Genomic DNA, 14,020 nt, shown 5'->3' with positions numbered 1-14,020 from the left:
GACCAGGACACAACACCACAACACCCACAGGAGCATGACATGTGGCTATGACACCCTCAGGACCATGACATGATGCTGCGGTACCTTCCGGACAAGGACAAGCTGGGATGTCAGCCAGCTGCCCCAGTCCCCATGTCGGTGAGGATATCCCCAGTGCAGAGGGGACACTGGAGCTGCCCATCCTGCCCGGCTCTCCTGTGCTGCAACGCTGTAGTGTGGGGCCAGAGTTGGGACTCCCTCACTCCTGTCCCCGTGGGGAGCGGGAACGTAGAATCACTGAATTATCGAATGGTTTGGGTGGGAAGGGACCTTGAAGACCATCCAGTGTCCCCCCTGCCCTGGGCAGGGCCACCTCCCCCCAGCCCAGGTTGCTCCCAGCCCCGTCCAACCCGGCCTTGAACACCTCCAGGGATGGGGCAGCCACAGCTCCTCGGGGCACTCTGCGCCAGGGGCTCACCACCCTCAAAATGAAAAATTTGTTCCTAGTATCTAATCTAAATCTCCCCTCTTTCAGTTTGAAGCCATTCTCCCTTGTCCTATCACTCCATGCCCCTGTAAAAAAGTCCCTCCCCAGCTCTCCTGGAGCCCCTTTAGGCACTGGAAGGCCACAATAAGGTCTCCGTGGAGCCTTCTCTTCTCCAGGCTGACCCCCCCACCTCTCCCAGCCTGTCCTCCCAGCAGAGGGGCTCCAGCCCTCCCAGCATCTCCGGGGCCCCCTCTGGCCCCGCTCCACCAGCTCCATGTCTCTCCTGTGCTGAGGCCCCCGAGCTGGAGGCAGCACTGGGGGGGGTCTCCCCAGAGCAGAGCGCAGCAGAGGGGCACAACCCCCCCTGGCCCTGCTGGCCACGCTGCTGGGGATGCAGCCCGGGATGCCGGGGGCTCGCTGGGCTGCCAGTGCACGGTGCCGGCTCCTGGCCAGCTTTCCCCCCCAGCACCCCCGAGCCCCTCTCGGCAGGGCTGCTCTCCATCCCTCCATCCCCAGCCTGTGCTGGGACCGGGAACTGCCCCCCCCCCCGGGTGCAGGATGCTGCACTTGGCCTGGTTGGCCCTCAGGAGGATCACACGGGGCCACTTCTCCAGCCTGTGCCGGTCCCTCGGGATGGCATCCCGTCCCTGTGGCGCGTTGACTGCTCTGCACAACACAGGATGGCCGTGTGCGTGTGCGCATGACAGGCAGAGCCGGGGACCACGACACGCATGTGTGTGTGTACAGGTGACAGGCAGAGCCAGGCCCTGTGACAACCCCATGTGCAGACACGTGTGCAAGTGTGACACACACAAACGCGGCCCACCGCGACTGTGAGAGTGGGAAAGAGTGACAGGCACAGCCAAAGCCTGTGATGTGCACACGCGTGTGACAGATGGGCAATGTCAACACCCGTGTGCGACCGGCGGTGCCGATGTGTGCGACAGGCGGGTGTGCATGTGCGACCGGCGGAGCTGGCACCCGCAGGAAACGTGCAGCCGGCCCTGGCTGGCGAGTGCCGCGACAGAGCGGCGAGCGTGCGCGAGCGTGAGACACGGGGGAGGACCGTCTGCGCCAGTGCTCACGGGCACACCGGGCCCCGGCGCGTGCCCGCGTGACAGACGGCGCCGACGTGAGCGCAGGAGACGGCAGTGCCGAGCGCGCAAGCTGGGCTGCAGGGCTGGGGATGGCATCACTGGTCCCCTGCCGTGCCGCCAGCCCCGGGGAAGCCACATGGCATGGCACGGCACGGCACGGCATGGCACGGCACGGCACGGGCTGTTGGGAGTGGGAGTGGAGTCAGAGCGAGAGGAGCAGCCCGGCTCGGCGGTTTCCGTGGCAAAGGAGAGTGAAAGTGCTGCTGCGTCACTGCGACAGCCGGGTGCGCGGCGCAGCCGTGGCAGGGTGGGCTCTGCCTCCGGTCGGCCCCGCCACCGCAGCGCGGGGGAGCGCTGGGTCCCCTCCCGTGTGGGTTCCCCACCCCTGGGGCTCGGCCCTCGCCAGCGCGGCACAGCGGAGCCATTTGGGCACCGGCACCGTACCTCCCCCCAAGACCCCGTACGCTGCCCACGGGCTTGGGGTGCCCATCCCGCCCTCACCCCCCTCCCCCAGCACCGGGGGCCGAATGCCCTAAGCACAGACACCCGTGGGCGCTGCCGGTGCCTCCCGGTGCCGGGTGCTGAGGAGGCGGCACCCGGCCCTGTTTTCTGTGCCCTGCGCTCGCCTCCGCGAGATTGTGCCCCCCCCGACCCCCACGCGCGCCTCCGCGAGCTTGTGCATCCTGTGCCCCACGCTCACCCCCACAAGCTCCCGCACCCCACGCTCGCCTCCGCGAGCTCCTGCACCCCCAGCCCCACGCCCGCCTCCCTCCCCCGTCCGTCCCCCCCAGCACCCCCAGCAGAGACCTTGCAAGAAGCCGGGAGCGTCGGGGGCTTTGGGGGATGCCCGGGAGGGAGGGAGAGCCCCCAGGTTTGCTCCTGGCCAAGGGACGCTGGCAGCCCACCGGCTCCTTCCCTGCACCGCCGCTCGCCCCCACCTCTGCCCCGGCCCTCCCAGCTCCCCACGGGTGCCGGGGGCTGTGGCGCAGGGCTGGTGCGGTGCCAGGGTGGCACAGAGGGCAGATGGCTGCAGGGACCCCTCCTGCCCCGCCGCCAGAAAACTCCATGTCCCAGGGTGCACCGTACGGTGGCAACGCGCCAGGCAGCAAATGCCGAGCTTGGCGTGAGCCCGGCGTGCTCGCGGAGCTGCCGCGGTGCCCACCCTCCCCTGCCACGGGGCTGCCGGGAAGGGGGCTGGGGTGGGGGGGGACACAGGACGTGTCGCTTACCATGGTGCATCCCCTCCGGCTGCCGCGCAGACCCCCCGTCCGGCTGCCGCTGCCCGTGCGCAGGCGCCTCCTCACCGCGCTGGCGGCCGCGGTGTCGGGCGCTTCCTGCTCGCCCCGGCCGCCCCGGCTCACTGGCAGAGTCACTTCCTCCGCTCGCTTGCTCGCTCGCTGGAGCGAGCCGCAAGCCGCCCCACAACCCGCAGTGGGGAAGGGGCCGGTGAGGCAGGAGGGGGCGTTGGGGACCCTCGCGGGGTGTCTGGCAGCACCGGCGGCAAGTCATGGCCACACCAGTGCAACACCCGGCTGCCCGTGGGGACACGGGGGACTGCTCCCCAACGCCCTCCATCTGCGCCGAGCTTGCACCGTGCAGCCCCTGCTGCAGCGCTGGCCGGACACCGCGGTGGTGTCAGTTGTGCCGGGGACACACGCACAGCGGGGTGGGGGCCACTGTACACCCACACACTGGGGACACGCGAGCCATCACCGACAAGCCCAGGGGTGCCTGGCAGCCTCTCCCCGTGCCGGATGGCCTCCCGGTCAGCGCCAGCGGCAAAGCCCGGTTCCCAGGGAGGGCACGGCTCAACTGAGCTGACACCGTTGCCACTGGGAGGATGGAGGTGTCATGCCGCGCTGGAGCTCCTGGCCACGAGCGAGGGCGTGCATGGGGTAATGGAGGCAGAAGGTCAAACCTTGGCATGCCCGGCCAACGGACGCCACAGCCCTGGGAGGTCTGGACACCAACCACAGTGGTGGGACAGGTTGTGGGGATGCCACAGTGTGCCTGGATCTGGCCCTGGAGGGAGCTGGCACCATCGGTGTGACGGATGCTGGAGAGCAGAGCGCGTGGCTGGCGGAGGGGAGTCGCCAGTGCTGTGGTGCCTCTGCCTGTGCCTGGGGGGCTCTGGTTGTGTGTTCCACAGTGCCCGCACACCGCCGGCACCCCAACTGCCCGGTTCGGAGCGGCCGGGGGGCTCAGGGCAGGAGCAACCACAGAATCATCAAACAGTTTGGGATGGAAGGGACCTCGAAGATCATCCAGTGCCCCCCCCTGCCCTGGGCAGGGCCACCTCCCCCCAGCCCAGGTTGCCCCAAGCCCCGTCCAACCCGGCCTTGAACACCTCCAGGGATGGGGCAGCCACAGCTTCTCGGGGCACCCTGCGCCAGGGGCTCACCGCCCCCACAAGAGACTTCCTAATATCCAGTCTGAATGTCCCCTCTTTCAGTTTAAAGCCATCACCCCTTGTCCTATTGCAACAGGCCCTGCTAAAGTCTGTCCTCATCTTTCTTGTAGGCGCCCTTCAGATACTGGAAGGCTGCTACAAGGTCTCCGTGGAGCCTTCTCTTCTCCAGGCTGACCCCCCCACCTCTCCCAGCCTGTCCTCCCAGTAGAGGGGCTCCAGCCCTCCCAGCAGCTCCGGGGCCCCGTCTGGCCCCGCTCCAGCAGGTCCGTGTCCTTCTGATGCTGGGACCCCCCGAGCTGGAGGCAGCACTGTGGGGGGGTCTCCCCAGAGCAGAGCAGAGCGCAGCAGAGGGGCACAACCCCCCTCGCCCTGCTGGCCACGCTGCTGGGGATGCAGCCCGGGATGCCGGAGGCTCGCTGGGCTGCCAGTGCACGCTGCCGACTCCTGGCCAGCTTTCCCCCCCCCGCACCCCCGAGCCCTTCTCCTTGGGGCTGCTCTCCATCCCCCCACCCCAGCCCACAGGAGGGGCTCGGAAGGAGCCGGGGGAGAGTGGATCAAAGGGGAGGGAGGGAGATTGGGGCAAGCCAAAGCGTGGTGATGGCTGCACCACAGCCCTGTGCCCCGGAGCTCCCTGCCCGGGGCTGCAGCCGGTGGGAGAAGCGGGTTCCACCCCACGTCGCTGATGGGAACGGGCCGGGGGTCTCTGTCCCCACAGTGGGCCCCATGGTGGGCGGAAGAGGACCTCCTTCCTGCCCGGCCCCCGCGCGCCCGCGTCCCCCTGCTCCCGGTCTCACTCCGAGCCGCCACAGGACCTGCCCTGCCTCGGCGTCCCCGGCTGCCGTCCCCCCACCGCCGTGCCGGGGGCCGAGCTGCACCTCGTGGTGGGGGGCCCGGCCGCCCCCAGCCCCGCTCCCACCTCCCGCCCGGAGCCGCATCCTGGACACCGCACCGAAAACAATCGCAGGGGCTGCGTGGGCTTCCCGGGAGGAAACGGGAAGGCCAGCAATGTGCTCCGGATTAGGCGGCCGCGGGGGCCGGCGCAGGCACGGCTGTGGGGGCGCGGGGCAGCTGTGGGGGGCTTGGATGGCTCCGGCACCGGGACGTGGCCTGGGGGTCCACAGATGGGGGCTGCTGTGCCGCTCCAGCGCCATGGCCCTGCTCCTGCACTGTCCTTCCCACCAGCATGGCAGACGCCGGCACGCTGCGCTTGCAGGAAACAGGCGTCACCGCGCATCTGCCGTGGCCCCCACCAGCGCGGCACCCACTCAGCGGCTCTCTCGGCATCATGGTGGGACGGGGGGCACGTGGGAGGTTGACCCCGGGACGGGACAGGCACCGCGTCCCTGTGTGTGATGGGGACACGCAGCCCACCCGGCACCGCGGTGGGTACGCCCCAGCACGGCGCCCATCCAAAAACTGCCGCTTCCCTACCTGGGTTGGAACCGGATCGCAGCTCACCGCGCCCCCGGCACGTCCTGGTGCTGCCGCTCGGATGCTGCAGCCGAGCCGGGGAGGCGCAGGGGAAGGGGAGACCGGGACCCAGCCCGTCCCGTCCCCGTCCCCGAGGAGAGCCCGGCGGCGGGTCTGCCTTCCTGCCCACCCACCCGCTTCCTCCGCGCCGGCCGGGCCCTGGGAACAAGCGCTGCCTTTCTCCCGCTCCCCTCCCCTCTGCTGGGCCCCCGCCAAGGACGCTGCTCTGCCGGGAGCCTGCCGGGACGGATGGATCCATGCCGGCCCCGCTCGCTGCCGGGGGGACGCTGGCAGGGCCTCCGCTGCGCGGTGGGGGCTGGCTGTGCCGGGGACGCATGCCGACACCGGGGACTGGTCCCCACAGGGGGATGGGTGACACCCTCGGGGAGCCTTGTGCCAACATCGGTCCCGGAGCACCGGCGGCAGTGCCAAACCTGCAGGGCCCCTGCCCAAACCCAGGGAGCTGCCATGCAGGGGGGCACGGGACAGGAGAGCCCCCAGGCCGTGTCCCCTCTGCCAGGAGAAAGGTGCCGGGAGAGTCACTGCCATCGATGGCATCACCAGCAGAGCCCGGGGGTGGTCCTGCTGCCGAGCCCCGGCTGGGGTGGCACCACTGGTCTTGGAGCCACAGCATGGCACAGTTCGGCACGGCATGATTCGGCACAGCAGCACCGCGTGGCACGGCACGGCTCAACATGGCACGGCACATCCCGGCACAGCTCAGAGCGGCACGGCTCAGCGTGGTATGGCATGGCTCACCGATACCGGTGACAGCCAGCCCTGCTCGCCTGGCCGGCAGCGTCACACCCCGGGCAAAACCCCTCCGACTCCTGGGAAAGCAGAGGGGCCGCTCACCGCCGCCGGGCCGGGCTCCCCCCGCTCTGGTGGGGGTCCCAGTGCCGAGCTCCCCACCTCACGGACACGCCGGGAAGGGACGGCAGCAGCAGCACTGGTCCTCGGTGCCCAGACCCCCTGCCAGTCCCACGCCCAGCCCCCCCCCGTGCCGGAAAGCTCCGTCCCCACGCAGGGCTGATGTCTGTGCCGTGCCGCAGCCGTGGGCTGAGGTGGGTGCTCAGCACCCTCCTGCCACGCGTGTGCCCGCTGGGTCCCCGTGAGAGGGGTCCTGGGGACCTCGGCTGGTCTCCCAGGGTCCCCGTGCCACACACCGCCTCCCCTCGGCCCGGCTCCGGTGCCCTGCTGCTCCGGCAGTGCCGGCACCGCAGGGCTCTCCGGTGAGGAAGATATTTTTAGCAGCTCACACCCGGCTGGGGCTTTCCCTGGTCTCCCGGCAGTGCCCGCGGGGCCATGTCCTTGCCAGCTCTGCTCGCTTGGCAGCGGGATCCGGCGCTGGGCACGGGGCAGGTACGGCACGCGGGAGCACGCAGCAAGCTCACGCGGGACGGGCACCCACTGCGAGCCTCTTCGACAGGAGGCACCGGGAGGTGCCCGGCGTCACGGCACTGCCGCCATCCATCCAACCTGCTCCAGAGCCGCCGTGTGAGAGCGGGCTGCGGGGCCGCCTGCTCCGACGGCCGGAGACCTGCTGGTTCCCAGGCTCCGTCTGTTCCTGACGACTTTCCCCATTTGTTCCTGTGCCAGCATTGTTCTTCCACCGAAACGGCTCCCCCCGCCCCGGCACGTACCTCCCGCCCCGCTGGATTCGCAGCCGGCGGCGCTGGGAGCTCGGCCGCCCGCTCCCCCCACCCCTCGGCTGCCGGCCCTGCACCCCCATCCTGCCCCATCGCACCCCCACCGACGCCGTCCCGGCTTCCCCGGCCACAGCCACGGCGTGGACTGTGGCAACAGGATGAGGGGGAACGGCTTTATGGTGAAAGAGGGGAGATTCAGACGAGTCCTCCTTCCCTCCGGGCTCCAGCATCAAGAGGAACCTCTGCTCCTCCTCTGAACGCTGAATTCCTGGTGGCACCAGCACCGGCCAGCCCAGAGGGAGGACGCCACCGCGGCTCGCCAGCTGCCACCACGACACACCACGGCTTGGGAGGGCCAGTCCCCCCCGGCCCCCCGGCGCCCCAACACCCCGAGCACCCCCTGCCACCACCCTGCAGCACCGCCCTGCCGGCACGGCAGCCTGCAAGCACCGCGCCGTGCTCCTGCCCCTCGCCCAGCGGCACCGCGGGTGCCATGCCGGGGGGTGGCTGGGTATTGCTGGTGCGGCAGGAGCTGGGGAAGCTGGCGGGGGGCTCAGCCCCTCACCCCCACATCCACCTTGTCATCGCCACCCCGAGAGCCGTGCACCATCGCCTGGGGGCTCTGCTCCCCACACCCCACCGGCCCCGGCAGCCGGAGGAGGGCTGAGCGCCTTCGTGGCAGGGGGACAGGAGGGTGGCAGCCCCCCAGACCGGCACCGAATGCACGGGGGCGGACTCCACCGAAGCCACACCGAGCGGATCGCTGCTGCTGAGGCCAGGAGCGCGCGGCCGCGTGCCCCGGCATGCAGGGAGGAGGGCTGGCCGGCGGCACACCAGGAGCCGTAGTCTCCCGCCAGCGCGGCACAGGCAGGACGGACCCCGGGGGGACGCCCCGCTGCCCCCCCCAGGCCCCCGCGCCCGGCGCCCGCTGGCTCACCTGGGCATGCTTGCGCTTCCGCCCGGGCCGCCCGGCTTTCCTCATGGGCGTCCCCGGCTCCTGCTTCTCCTCCTTGCTCTGGTTCTCCTCGGGCTCCTCTTCCCCCTGCGAGCCAGAGACAGAGAGGACGGTTACGCCGCCAGCACCGGGGCAGGGCAGCCCGGGGTCCTGGGCACAGCTCCGCTCCCGCTCAGATTGCCGGCACCACGGGTGCACCGCAGAGGGCTGCGTGTGGCCAGGCACCTGGCCGGCAAGGCAGGAGCACTGCCGGCATCATCAAGCCACCGGCCCCCAGGGCGCCATTAGACGGGCAATCGCGGCTCTGGCCGGGGCTTGGGCTGCGGCACACGCTGCTGCGGGGCTGGGCGCCTTCACTGGGTGACCCTCCTGCGCCGCGGCCGGCTTGGGGGTCCATGCCGCCTCCCCCAACCCGCTGGAGCCCTGCGCAAGTGGGTCCTGCACCATGGCACGGGGAACAGGCTGCATGGACCCCATGGCACGGCACGGCATGGCACGGCACGGCGGGCCTGCAGGGAGCCGTGCAGCTCCCTGGGGACAAGGGCATGCAGCCGCCAGTGTCACCACGGGCACTTTGGGGTGCCATGCGCCCCTCTCCACAGTCTGCCCCGGAGCGGCTGCCTGTGCCGTGCCCCCCTCCCCGGTGCCGTGCCCCAGCCGCGGGCGCTGGCAGGGCGCATGTGCCGGCGGAGCAGGAACGCGGCCCCGGGAAATGAACCTGCTCCCCGCGCCGAAGCCACAGCAGCCGCCCAAGGACCGACCCGCAGCGTGCCGGGGGCCCCGTTCCCCGCTCCTGGCACCGCGGCACGGTGGGGGGACGCACGTGCGGGGCGAGGGCTGCGCGGGGGCCCCGGCGTGTCCCGCGGTGGGGCCGGTTTCACCTGAGCCCCAGAAGATCCCGGCGGCGGCAGCCAAGGCAGGAAGAGGCCGCGGAGGGGGGAGCAGGGGAAGGAGGAGAGGCCGGCGGGGGGCTGGCGAGGGAGAGGCCGGGGAGGGGATGGGGCTGGCAGCCAGACAGCGCCGACATCCAGCTGCACTTGCGCAGCCCCGCAGCCGCGGCAGGCGCCAGCTCCAGCCGCATTCCTGCCCGCCGCTGCCCGCCTTCCCCCTGGGCTGGGGCGGTCGCAGGACGCAGCCCGTGCGTCCCCGCTGGGGTCCTGCCCGCAGGTCCTGCGGGGTTGGGACACACCGTGCCCCATGGCCACGGTGCCCCACGGCTGCGGTGACCCACGGCTGCGGTGACAACATGGCCATGGTGCCCCACGGCTATGGTGACCCATGGCCATGGCTCCCAACGGCTACGGTGCCCCACAGCTGTGGTGTCCCATGGCAGCAGTGCCCCACGGCCATGGCCCCGCAGAGCAGCTCCCTCAGGGCCACCCACCCAAACCCATCCTGCATCCCCCCCACGCCCCTCATCCCCCCTCTCCCCCCGCCCGGGGCCGTGCGTGTGGGATCGTGCAGGAGCCACGTGCCGGTTCGGCCCCAACCACTATAGGGTGTCCCGCTGGGACCGCGCTCGCCGCTGCCCCATCGCCGCCGCGTGCCGCTCGCCTGCCCACACCCCGCCGGCACCGCTCCGGGGCCGAGCAAGGAGAGGCGGCGCCTCGGCACCCGGGGGGCTCAGCCCCGCGCTCAGCCCTGCTCCCCCCGCGGTCCTGGGCGGAAAGTTTTGGGACGGGTCCAAGGACGACGTCAGGATCACGGTTCCAGCTCCGTCCCGGCACAGGAGCCAAACGGGGGGGATTCCTGGGGGTCCCTGCCCCGCAGGCCCACCGCACCTCACTGTGCGCCAGAGACAGACGGGGGGGACGCGCGGCTCCAGCCCACCACCCCCCACTGTGGCCGGGCCGCGGCGGTGTTTACGGTGGACGCAAAGGGAAGGTCCGGCAGGGTGTCAAGTGCGCGGTGCTGGCACACGGGCCGTGCCGGGTGGCCGGCCCTCCTGCGGCCGGAGAGCACGTGGTGGGTGCCGGCGAGGCCAGGGGGGCTCGGGGGGTGCTCTGCAGTGTGCCCAGGCGATGCCGCCTCTCCGGGGGGGCTGCACCCCCTGGGGGGTCTCTGTGCTGCTGTCTCTGTGCTCAGCCCGGCCGGCAGCATGGTCTGGGGCCAGCGCTCCGTTCTGCTCCATTCCCCACGCTGTGGCACGCATCCGGCATGGCACATGCCAGCGGCGCAGCCGGATTGAGGGGCACCACAATGGGGGGGGGAGGGGGGAGCGGGGGTCCCCGCTGCAGAGACAGGAGCATATGGGAACGCAAAGCCGGGGCAGCCTCAGCGGGGTCCTTGCAGCACCGCGCTGGGGGATGCAGTGCCGGGGCAGCACCGCGGCGGCAGGGACCCCCCGGGGCACGGCCGGCACCCCAAAAGCAGTGCAGGTGCCGGAGAAATAGGGATGCTGCCCGTGTGCGAGCAGGGCTGGTGCGAAGGGCTGCGAGGGGGACCCGCTCTCCCCAGCCCGGCACAGGGGTGCCGGTGCCGCAGCCCCTCGCCGCCTGCAGCCCACCGGGAGCTGAGTCATCTCCCCGTAAATCCCCCCCCCCCCCGCTCCCCTTCCCCCCGGGGCTCGGCCCGGCGCGGGGCTGCAAGGCACGTCACCGATGCGCCGCGCTCCTGCGCCGCTGCCAAGCAACGACCCGGAGGGAAACCACCGCCGAGGAGGAGAGCTGCTGCATGATGCAGCGCTGCCTCTGCGGCCGCAGCGCCGGGTCCCAGCTCCCGGCTGCACCGGGCTGGCGGCGGGGCGGGAGCAGGGAGCCCCTGGCAGTGGGGGGACACCAGACTGGGGGGGACAGGGGGATGTGGGGGCAGGGACACCCCTTTGCACAGGAGCTGGAGCTCGCCCTCGCCAAATCGGTGCTGAGGGCAACTGGCACCGGCGCGACCCACAGTGCCGCGGGCATCGCGGGATGGCCTCGTCCTCCGTCCCTTCGGCGGAGGTGACCTCCGCGCGTGGCTGCGGGGAGGCGACGCCGCGTCCCGGCGGGGTCAGCCCAGGACACGGCTCAGCCGGGTGCGCTCACGGCACGCGCGCTGCCAGCTCACGTGGGTTGTTGGCACCCTGGGGACCGGCACCGGTTCTGCTTTCCAGGGTGAGCCGGGCTGCACCGCAGGCGCCGGTTTCTCCCATGGCTCTCCCCCACAGCCCCCCCGTGCCACGGCCCCACGCCCTGCGCGCCGAGTCGGCTCTACCGCGCGCTGCCAGAACCGCACCAAAACACGGGGTGGGAGAACACGCCGCCTCGCTCGCGCTCCTGGTGCCGGTTACCTGCTCTGGCATAACCCCCCGCGGGGGAAAGCACGGGACCGACCCCTGGTTTCCTCCACCCCCCACAGCCGTAGCAAGAACGTGCCGCGCACGTCCCAACAGACGCACGGGTGGGCCCCTCCAGCAGCCCGGAGCGATGGGGAGCACCGCGCGACTGACCCGGCGTGGGCGGCACGCCGCGGCCGAGCCAGCCTGGAGGAACTCAGATGACCTGACCCCAGGCTGCCCGCGGTGGCACAGTGTCCCGCCGGCCGCCCGCCCCGGTCCCCACCCCTCGGCCCTCTCCCTGCGCCCGCCCGGACGCTTCTCCTCTCCGCAGGAGCAGCGATGCCTTTGCCGGCACCGGGAGCAGCGTGTAGCCAGGGAGCACCAGTCAGAGCCTGCCACCCGCCCCGGCGCAGACCCCCCAAGCCAGCGCAGCCCCTGGCCCCCCGCTGCCCAGCCCTGCTCGTTTTGGGGGGCAGCTCCCAGCTGGGGAGGTTGGGGGGGACACGGGCCAGGGATGGGGGTCCATCCACCGGGGCCGTGAGCCCCCGGCGCGGTGCAGCCATGAGAAGGCGAGAGTGCCACGTGTGCCACCCGGCACGGGGGGGGCTCCCTCCTGAGCCCATCGCAGGTGGGGAGGCAGGAGGAGGCGCAGGGACCCCTCAGCCCCTCCCCGACCCCCAGGGGGGAGCAGGACTGGCACGAGGGCTCAAGCCGGGCAGTGGCGAGGACACGGGGCCACCTCTCGCCGCGTGCCCCACGTCCCCCTCCTGCTGCCCCACAGCCCAGGACAGGCACCCACAAACTGGCAGCCCCAAAACCCTCCGCTCTCTGCCACCACGGCGGCCCCCTCCCCGCTGCCGGGAGGTGACAGCAGGTCTCCGCTTCCCCGTGCCGTCCCCCCCGCCACCGCCGCGCTCCCCCACTGCCAGGAATAGCTCAATCCGCGCTAATCCCGGCCGCAGCTCAGGGCTCGGCACTCCCCACCGCGGCGAGGGGGGAGTGGGGCCGGCGTGCGGCCGAGGGGACCCTGCACCCCCTTTTCCTGCCCACCCGCCAGCCAGGAGCGAGCCGGACCCCGCAGCCCACCGCCAACCCGGGAGCAGCACCGAGCGCAGTGATGGGGACGGCCGCGGCACAAGCAGGGCCCCCCCGCAGCCCCCAGTGCACCCCAGACCCTACCTTGTGCGTGTCGAGCGCCTCGCGGTCCGGAGTGGGGCTGCTGGCGTCGAGGGTCCCGCTGGACGGCATGGTGGGGAGCGAGGGCGGGCGCCTGGGACCGTCGTCACCTCTTCAGCACCAAAGCGGACCCCACCACCGCCGCCGCGCTCAGGTCTCTGCGCCGAGGAGGGGGTCCGGGAGCCGTCACCCACCGCAGCGGCCAGCCCCTGCGTCCCGCCGCCTGCCTGCGTCCTCCTGCGCTGCGGGAAGTGGAGAGGGACGGGGTGAGGGGGGAGCACCGGCCGTGCCGCCCCCCGCACCGCGCCCCACACCCCGATAATTATTAACACGCCACAACCTTGACTCAGAGGGGCTGCGGCCGCGGCATCGCCCCCGGCACATGGCCGAGCCTTGGCCCGCGCCGGCTGCGGGGTGCAGAGCGCACCGTGTGAGCTGCATGGCGCAGGGTGCATGGCGTGGGGTGCACGGTGCCGGCTTCAACAGTGCGGGGTGCAGGATGCCATGTGGGGTGCACAGCGCACCATGTGTGCTGCACGGCACGGGGTGCACAGCGCAGGGTGCACGGTGCTGGCCGCAGCAGTGCGGGATGCATGGTGTGGGGTGTATGGCGTGGGGTGCACAGCGCAGGGTGCAGGGCATGGGGTGCACGGTGCTGGCCGCAGCAGCGCGGGGTGCAGGGTGTCGTGCGGGGTGCACAGTGCACCGTGTGAGCTGCATGGTGCGGGGTGCGAAGGCGGGATGTGGGGTGCAGGGCAGAGTGCAGGATGCAGGGTGCAGGGTGTAGGATGTGGGGTGTGGGATGCGTGATGCGGGGCAGGGTGTAGGGTGCGGGATGTGGGGTGCAGGGTAGGGTGCAGGCAGGATACAGGGTGCAGGATGAGCGATGAGGGGTGCAGGGCAGGGTGCAGGATGCGGGGTGCGGGGTGTGGGATGCGGGGTGCAGGGAAGGGTGTAGGGTGCAGGATGCGGGGTGTAGGGTGCAGGGCAGGGGGCAGGATGTGGGATGCGGGATGAGAGATGCAGGGTGCAGGCAGGGTGTGGGTAGGGTGCAGGATGCAGGGTGCGGGGTGTGGGATGCGGGGCAGGATGCAAGGTGTGGGATGCCGGATGCGTGATGCGGGGCAGGGTGCAGGGTGTAGGGTGCAGGGTGTGGGATGCGGGATGCAGGATGCGGGGTGCAGGACAGTGTGCAGGGTGCGGGATGCGGGATGCAGGGTGTGGGGCAGGGTGTAGGGTGCAGGTTGTAGGGTGCAGGATGCGGAGTGCAGGATGTGGGATGCAGGGTGCGGGGTGTGGGGCAGGGTGCAGGGTGCAGGATGCGGGGTAGGGTGCGGGATGTGGGGTGCGGGGCAGGGTGCAGGGTGCAGGATGCGGGATAGGGTGCAGGATGCAGGGTGTGGGGCAGGGTATGTGATACGGGATGAGCGATGCAGGGCAGGGGGCAGGGTATAGGGTGCGGGATGCAGGATGCGGGACGTGGGATGCGGGATGTGGGATGTGGGATGTGGGATGTGGGATGCGGGGTGCGGGGCAGGGTC

At 71.5% G+C, this 14,020-nt stretch overlaps 1 protein-coding gene across 3 annotated transcripts in view; it reads right to left on the bottom strand.

Annotated features, from left to right (window-relative positions):
• DNMT3A (DNA methyltransferase 3 alpha) overlaps window positions 1–12,579 on the bottom strand; it is a 36,290-nt gene extending 23,711 nt beyond the window's left edge. For 2 of the 3 annotated variants that reach the window (XM_082480590.1, XM_082480591.1), the window contains exons 1-2: window positions 12,483–12,579; window positions 8,030–8,134 (exon numbers count right to left, since the gene is read on the bottom strand). In XM_082480590.1, the coding sequence (XP_082336716.1) occupies window positions 8,030–8,134; window positions 12,483–12,551 (174 nt within the window). In that variant the 5' untranslated portion in view covers window positions 12,552–12,579. Of the gene's footprint in view, window positions 1–5,404; window positions 5,557–8,029; window positions 8,135–12,482 lie in introns of those variants that run through there. The other variant, XM_082480592.1, reaches the window with a different exon arrangement.
• Window positions 12,580–14,020: the final 1,441 nt, after the last annotated feature.

Source organism: Vanellus vanellus (assembly GCF_965231255.1).
Source record: "Vanellus vanellus genome assembly, chromosome: 3".
Lineage (NCBI taxonomy): Eukaryota > Metazoa > Chordata > Aves > Charadriiformes > Charadriidae > Vanellus > Vanellus vanellus.
This window is presented reverse-complemented; position numbering and strand designations above follow the sequence as displayed.